Raw genomic sequence first — 9,021 nt, 5'->3', positions numbered from 1 at the left:
GCACTGATTTATCACGCTCAGATGCTTTATGAATATGGGCACAGATTTAAAGAATGACTGACCTTGAATCTCTGTCCATAACTATTTAATTGGATTAGTATTTAAATTACTGTGTACACATTATTTGATACTACTACTACTACTACTACTACTACTACTACTACTACTACTACTAATAATAATAATAATAATAATAATAATAATAATAATATAGTCATATAGTCAATAATAATATAGTTAAAAGTACAGGATTTTCAATTAAACAAAAAATATTAAGAATATAAAGATAAAACAAATAAAGGAGATCAAGCATACAAAATATATTGATAATAATAGTAGGTAACTAAGTACATTAATAAAATAAAGTATTTAAGAGTAATAATAATAATAATAATAATAATAATAATAATAATAATAATAATAATAAAGCATACATTTTCTAAAATCATTTTAAAAAGCATTATAATCACCAGAAAACAAGCACAAACATTTGGTTAAAACATACAAATATTAACTTTAGAACTAGTGAAATATTGCAGTTAAAATAAATAATATTTTATGTCAACTTGGAAAACTGAAAAATATACTGGAATATATTTGACTATATTACCATGAATTTGCAAAGTATTGCAAACCTTACCTAGTCTTCAGCCTTCCAAAACGACAGTAGTTTGAAATTTTGTAGACACTGATGCTGTTTTAGAATTGTTTTTTTATGCTCCAAAACACATAGGACATCCAATAGAAACTGTGCCAAATAGTCTGAATTCTCAAGTTCAGCCCATTCCAGCAAAACTAGAAAAGTAGGTACTTGTACATCTGCACAACATGACTGACCCAGTTCCTGTAACTATAGATACACAATTTAGTTTTTTTGGATTAGAAAAAGATGCATTTGTACCAACTGATGAACAGAAAATAAGTAAGTAACATTGTTACTTAAATACACCGAAGTGTGAAATTTAAATTGAGATTGAAGGACTTTGCCAGGACAAAGTCCTGACAACATCCCTTACCAAAATAAATAAGCCTATTTGACATATACCAGCAATACTGCTACAACCCTCCCATAATAGGTTGCCACAACAGTTGCAAAAAGGTTGCAAAAACTGTTAGGTTGCAGTAATATTGCAGGAAACATTTGTGCTGCTTGAGTTATTGATTATATGGTATATGATTATATCTAAAAAACACCACAAAAAGCATGCTGACTGCAGGAATGTCCACCAGAGCTGTTGCCAGAGAATTTAATGTACATTTCTCTGCCATAAGTCAGCTCCAATGTCATTTTAGAGAATTTGGCAGTATGTCCAACTGGCCTCACAACAGCAGACCGCAAGTAAACATGCCAGCCCAGGACCTCCATATCCGACTTCTTCACCTGTGGGATCAATAGCTAATGAAACTGTGGGTTTGCACCACTGTAGAATTTCTTCACAAACTATCAGAAACTATTAGGGAAGCTCATCTGCGTGTTCATTATCCTCACCAGGGTTTTTGACCTGACTGCAGCTCTGGTGGACATTCCTGCAGTCAGAATGCCTATTGCTCCCTCAAAACTTGAGACTAGACATCCATAGATTAGGGCCTAAAGAATTTCCTTATATGAATTTTTTGTTTATATATATATAGCACCTCAAGGTTCCGGCTCTTCAAAAAATAAAATATATTTTAAACAAAGTGTTTTTAGGACCATATAATGCATCCCTGGTAAACTGATTGAGTGATTTTTGTACTTTTAACATGGTTTTACTGTGGTTGTACCATAGTTAGGTCTCCAAAAACATACCTACACTTTGCTTTTTCATTATAGAGTTTAGAAAGCACAGTGAAGACATGTTATCATTGAGAACTACTGTAAAACTATAGTACAACCATAGTAAAGTGCAATCATCTTCTGGTAAATGTACCAAGGTAAGTCTGCATAAGGGCTCACCAGTATTTTTTTACATAAAAGCATACATACATATATACATATAAACATAAATATATATTGTTAAATCAAAAACAGTTGCATGCCACAAAAATCATGTAGACAGCTTTAAAGTGTGACTAATTTACTTACTATACATTAATAATATACTGTTTTGTTTTGGATGGTATTATTTTGACACCATCGGGGTTTTTTTTTACCCAAAGTGTCTATAAAATCCTCACACTGGATTGCTCCAAGTAGAATCCAGGATAGACTGGGCCATGGGGTTTGATATGAAATATGTGGAGCATTTTCCCTGTTTCTTTGGCTGGCAGAGAGCCCTCTTGATTGACTGTAGTTTCCTTTTCCACTGCACGGAAGGAAAGTGTTCCTCTTTCACAATCCAGATAAACCTTAATTATTTTAGGGGCCTGGCATACAGAGCTCAGCCCTGGATTGGAGTAACGGGAGGTTCCCTCAAAAGCCTGCAGCTGCCGGCCATCCCAGCGCAGCACCCAGGAAATGCAAGAGTCCACCCAAGACTGGCCAAGGACTTTGCATGTGGCACCAACCTCCCATTTTTTGTTGCCCTCTAACTCTACTTCCCAGCAGTGCTGCCCAGTGGAGAAACCCTGGGTGCAAAGGACCTGTGGGTGTAGCCTAAATCTCTCTGGGTGTGCAGGTAGTGCATGTCTTTGCTCAACCCAGTTTGCAGTTGAGAGATCCCTGGAGACATTTAAATTGCAGTGGGCGGTGTTGAGGTCTAGCGTCAGCTTGGCTTGCTGAAAACCAGAAACCTTAACTTTTGTGTCAGTTTTCTTAACCCATCTCTTGGAGGGAGCTGGAGTGTCAAGTTTTAATAGTACCTCACGACCTTGGCCTAGCCTCCCACGGATTAATTTTCCCAGTGACCTGGCTAACCCTTGTCCATCTTTTCTCACCTGACTGACCGAGGCCCTGTCCATCTCCCATTTGTGCAAAGTGCATGCTTGGACATGGATATCAGCCTTCAGTACCATATCCAGTGTCTTTGGAAAGGACCCCAAGAATTCCCAGGCTTCCATGCTTTCTTTCTCCAGCGCCCATGCTTCCTGGAGGAGCTGCTCAGCTATCTCCCACTTGGTCTCTGTCTCTCTGATCCGAGACTCCAGCTGGGAGTCTTGAATGTTCTCTTCTGCTGTGATAGAATCCAGAATACTGCATTCCTCAGCCTTGAACATCTCTTTGATCTCCTCAAATAACCTAGAAATTTGATCCTTCAGCCTGCTGCGGTCAGCCTTCACCTGCATCCTGGCATCCTGCAGCCAACTGACCATTTCCTGTAGCAGCTCCTGTGCCTGCACCAGCCTCTCAATCTCCTCTGTCAAGGTGGCTCTCTTCTCTGCTACTGCTTTCTTCAGCTCTTGCAGGTTGTGGTTCTGGTGACCCTCCCGGCAAGTCTCGCACAAGCATAACCCATGTTGGCGGCAAAAATACTCCAAAGGTTTCCCATGTTCTGGACAGCGGTTCATCAGAGGCATCTTTCCTTGTGTATCCTTCCTAGAAACGTCTATCGCTCCTCCTTGGTCAGGCAATGGCACCTCAGATTCTAAAGGCTCTGAGGAATCCCTGGTAGCCTTGAAACAGTCAATAATGTTGGCAAGTTTGATGTTTCTCTGTGGGACAGGGTACTGCTGATACAGTGTCCTGCACTCTGGGCAGGAGTAACCTTTGCCAGGTTTCTGGTTGTCCCACACTCTACCCAGACAGCTTTTGCAGAAGTTGTGCCCACAGCACAGCAACACCGGGTCCTTGTAGATGCTCAAGCAGACCGAGCAGTTCAACTCAGCCTCTAGGTTCGCAGATGCTGACACAGAGGATGAAACAGTTGACATCTTGCAGTTTAGCCTCAAAAAGAGAACAAGTAAAAAGTATTAAAAAAAACTACAGAGCAGTTGAAAGCTGCACTTCCTTAACTTTTTTATTATCTCTGTCTCTCCCTCTCTGTCGTACACTCTAAAATTCTAATAAAATGCTGTGTGCTTGTCTAGGACATGCTTTATATATATCCATATATATATTTGCTAAGCAATGTGTGAAGCAACTGAAGGGTGGAGCTGTGGTTTGAAGTTGATATGGTGCTGTTAAGAATGTGTGTAAAACTTCTCATTTTCTTCTCAGATGAATACAGACACAGACTGAGCACACCACTTTCTCAATATGTGGTTTTTATCAGCTATTTAATATTTTTCTTTAAAAAAAAGTATGACTTCCTCTCTCACTAGTAACACTACACTGTATACAAACAATTGAATGTCATTTCCATCCTATTGATAAGGTCCTTTGCAAAGGTTCATAAGCACAATTTGGGTATGTTTTTGCAACCAGTGTTAGTTTTGCACATGTAACATTTGTTTTATGAATAAGTGACATTTTCCATTTAATGTATGACTTGAAACTAGATTATTAAGTTTCTGCAACACATTAATGTAGCTTGTGGTTTTTGGTGTGACAAAAGTGTGTGGTTTAGCTGTGAACTCTGAGAGAGCTGTGGAGCAACACTGTGAGACAGCAAAGAGGAACTTGGCATTGCAGGGGTTCCATATAGAAATAGGAAACAAAATAGGCCCATCCCCATAGCCTTTTAAAAGTTTGGGTGCCTACTTAAATACATTGTTTATTTTAATTCTTCCTATTGCATACATACATTTACATAAGATAACAATAATTTCAAGTGTATATTCTGTTCAGATTAATCTTGGAGATAAAAATGTATGAAACCCTACAGATATCATACTTCACAAATCTACACTTCTACTCTTGAGGTTGTTATGTTTTTAGATAGTCCATTTTTTTTTACAATTAATCTAACCCCATATTAACTATTGAACTCCCTACTCCTAATTTTACAGAATTAATTCATTGCTCAATCTTGTGACACAGTTCTTACCTACCTGTGGTAAGAACTACCCATGGAGATAACATAGTATGAGATATAAAAGACATTTAGCAACATTTAGCAACATTTCTATTTCTATTACCATAAACCTTTTAGATAAATGTGTGTGGTATGCGTCTATGCTTATATGTTTGTGTGCCTCTGCATATGTGGATGTATTTATGTATTATAGCACTCATCCTTAAGTTTAAACTTAAAGTTTAAAGGCTCTTCTGAGTTCTGAGTCATAATTTGTTTGCACTAACTCCCTGTCTAACTGCACCTCCACTTGTTCCCACTAGATGTCGCCTTCGCACTTCCTTCCCGGTCACTTCTCCCAGCTCCCTTTAAATCAATCAATCAACATTCCTGAACACCATGTGCACTTGTTCAATCAACCTCTGCCCCCATTCGCCATGCAGCTTCCAAACCTGGTTCCTTGCTTCCCTCTGGTCCCCATATAAACCCCTCACACACTATGTATAATTGTGAAGTTTTGTCAGTGTAAGCTATAGTCCCAAGCAGTCTCCTAGTGCCTTGAAAGATAATTGATTCCTTGGCCACTTGCTTTACCTCCTGACCTTGACTTTGGACTTCCCCTGATTGCCGGACCCTTGCCTATTACCATAACCATGTCTTTGCCTAGCCCTTGTTTGCCCTATCCTGCCAGTATTTGACCCACACATGTCTGAGCACCTCTACCACACACTGCACCTGGGTCCCCTGTGCCCACAGGACATTACATTATTAACTTATTTATTTAACTAAAGGCATTTAACAATTTTCCACACATCTAAACTAAATAGTTAAAGTAATCTGCAAAAGCTTGCTGACAATATACACCTTAAAGACTCACTCACTCACTCACTCACTCACTCACTCACTCACTCACTCACTCACTCACTCACTCACTCACTCACTCACTCACTCACTCACTCACTCTCACACACACACACACACACACACACACACACACACACACACACACACACACACACACACACACACACACACACACACACACACTCACACTCACACTCACACTCACACTCACACTCACACTCTCTCTCTATATATATATATATGTATATATATATATATATATATACACTCACCTAAAGGATTATTAGGAACACCTGTTCAATTTCTCATTAATGCAATTATCTAACCAACCAATCACATGGCAGTTGCTTCAATGCATTTAGGGGTGTGGTCCTGGTCAAGACAATCTCCTGAACTCCAAACTGAATGTCTGAATGGGAAAGAAAGGTGATTTAAACAATTTTGAGCGTGGCATGGTTGTTGGTGCCAGACGGGCCGGTCTGAGTATTTCACAATCTGCTCAGTTACTGGGATTTTCACGCACAACCATTTCTAGGGTTTACAAAGAATGGTGTGAAAAGGGAAAAACATCCAGTATGCGGCAGTCCTGTGGGCGAAAATGCCTTGTTGATGCTAGAGGTCAGAGGAGAATGGGCCGACTGATTCAAGCTGATAGAAGAGCAACTTTGACTGAAATAACCACTCGTTACAACCGAGGTATGCAGCAAAGCATTTGTGAAGCCACAACACGTACAACCTTGAGGCGGATGGGCTACAACAGCAGAAGACCCCACCGGGTACCACTCATCTCCACTACAAATAGGAAAAAGAGGCTACAATTTGCACAAGCTCACCAAAATTGGACAGTTGAAGACTGGAAAAATGTTGCCTGGTCTGATGAGTCTCGATTTCTGTTGAGACATTCAGATGGTAGAGTCAGAATTTGGCGTAAACAGAATGAGAACATGGATCCATCATGCCTTGTTACCACTGTGCAGGCTGGTGGTGGTGGTGTAATGGTGTGGGGGATGTTTTCTTGACACACTTTAGGCCCCTTAGTGCCAATTGGGCATCGTTTAAATGCCACGGCCTACCTGAGCATTGTTTCTGACCATGTCCATCCCTTTATGACCACCATGTACCCATCCTCTGATGGCTACTTCCAGCAGGATAATGCACCATGTCACAAAGGTCGAATCATTTCAAATTGGTTTCTTGAACATGACAATGAGTTCACTGTACTAAACTGGCCCCCACAGTCACCAGATCTCAACCCAATAGAGCATCTTTGGGATGTGGTGGAACGGGAGCTTCGTGCCCTGGATGTGCATCCCACAAATCTCCATCAACTGCAAGATGCTATCCTATCAATATGGGCCAACATTTCTAAAGAATGCTTTCAGCACCTTGTTGAATCAATGCCACGTAGAATTAAGGCAGTTCTGAAGGTGAAAGGGGGTCAAACACAGTATTAGTATGGTGTTCCTAATAATCCTTTAGGTGAGTGTATGTATATGTATATATATATATATATATATATATATATATATATATATATATATATATATATATATGTAATCATCCTATTTTGGTAAATTATATTGTTTTCATTGCAGGATTTTGCCATTAAGGATTATGGCATGTGTTTGGTATCTTCCAAGTAGACTGATACTGAAAATATACCACATTTATTTTTTCTTTACAAAACTCTGCAATACTTAATTAAACATTATTTGTGTTATTTATATATATTTCTAAATTGATTATATTGGCATGTCTCAAATTGTTAAAAAGCTATATAATTAAATATGATTACAACTATTATTACTTTTATCATTGCCTAAGGCCAATATTAAAACCAAAACCCTGGCAAATGGTAATTCAAAATTCCACCCTTGATTTCTTATTCAGTATATTAAATTAAAGAATGTTACAGATAACAGCCTGAGGAGGATACAACATAGAAAACAATCTAACTATGCCATCCTTTTAATTTATTTTCAGGTCAAAGAAAAAAACACAAGAACTGTCACATAGATATCCCAGTGTACTTCTGCTAAGCATTTTTTTTTAGATTTATAACACAAATACAGTACCATGAAAAAGTATTTACCCCCTGTCTGATTTTCTGCATTTTTGCATATTTTTGACACAGAATGTTATCAGATTTTCAACCAAAACCTAATATTAGATATTAGTGAAAGTTATGCAACACCTAATGCCCCATGTGAAAATAATTGCCCCCCCCCCCCCCCCCCCCGTTCAATAAGGAATCACAACATCTCAGTAGGGTTTAGGTCTGGATGTCTGGCCATTCCAGAACTTTATTTTTTGTGTTCTTCAACCATTCTGATGTAGATTTGCTTGTGTGCTTTGGATCATTGCCTTGCTGCATGACCCAGCTGCACTTCAGCTTCAGCTCACAGATGGATGGTTTGATATTCTCGTGTAGAAAGGGCCCTGCTCATTATTATTATTAATGTTATATTATTATTCCCCAGTTGAGCCCTTACTCCTGGCGTTGGCTATTTGATTATGTGCAGGGGCCCCTGTTGGCTCCCTATCCCTTGAATACAGTTGAAATTGTGTTCTTAACATTGGGGTGTATGCGTCCCCCCCTTCGCCTATGGTTGCATAAGAAAATAATTCTCCAAGCTGCAACATCGCTCCTGAACTGTGGTTCCGGGAACAAAGGGACTGTCCTGTACACTGTATAAGATAAATCCAGACAAGGGAGGGCTTGCTTGGGAGACACACAGTGCACAAAATAGTTGTTTTTTTCATCACTTCCCTTTGCATAGGCAATATAGTCCCCTCTATAAATAACCTAACCTTTTTGTTTTCTGGATGCATGATGACATTATTATAACACACTCATTATTAGTGACATTTGTCTTTCCAAAAACCAAAATACCACATTGAAATCATTCCTACAGTAATTATATATATATATATATATATATATATATATATATATATATATATATATATATATATATATATATTAAATGTGAGTTTGCATTTCTCATTTTGGTTTCAGTGTATACATAATTTACATAAGTGTAGGTTTAGAGGGGGGGCCAATATTGAGAGAGCGTCGATTTATCCCCCTCAATTTGTGTCGTCCCACCCCCAGCCCTCCCCCCCCCCCCCCCTACACACATACACACACAGACACACTTCTGAAACAAATGAGAATTTATATCTCCAATATATTTTGAACATGTATTAGGCAATGTAAAAAATAATACTAGAACCAGACTAACGGGTGTGAAGCCCATGGACCATGTTCAGAGCGTTAAAGGAACTGAGATTTGGGAGGAGTTTAAATCATCTCCAACTCAACTGCCAATCGTTTCAGACTCAA

At 38.8% G+C, this 9,021-nt stretch overlaps 1 protein-coding gene across 1 annotated transcript; it reads right to left on the bottom strand.

The window, feature by feature from the left end:
• Positions 1–2,068: 2,068 nt before the first annotated feature.
• On the bottom strand, positions 2,069–3,889 carry LOC136754018 (E3 ubiquitin-protein ligase TRIM39-like). Its single transcript, XM_066710382.1, has one exon. It carries the CDS (start codon positions 3,787–3,789, stop codon positions 2,143–2,145), a length of 1,647 nt encoding a protein of 548 aa, XP_066566479.1. The 5' UTR covers positions 3,790–3,889; the 3' UTR covers positions 2,069–2,142.
• Positions 3,890–9,021: the final 5,132 nt, after the last annotated feature.

The sequence above is a fragment of the Amia ocellicauda genome, chromosome 7, assembly GCF_036373705.1.
Source record: "Amia ocellicauda isolate fAmiCal2 chromosome 7, fAmiCal2.hap1, whole genome shotgun sequence".
Classification (NCBI taxonomy): domain Eukaryota; kingdom Metazoa; phylum Chordata; class Actinopteri; order Amiiformes; family Amiidae; genus Amia; species Amia ocellicauda.
Note: the sequence above shows the minus strand (reverse complement) of the source record. Positions and strands in the feature narration are given on the sequence as shown.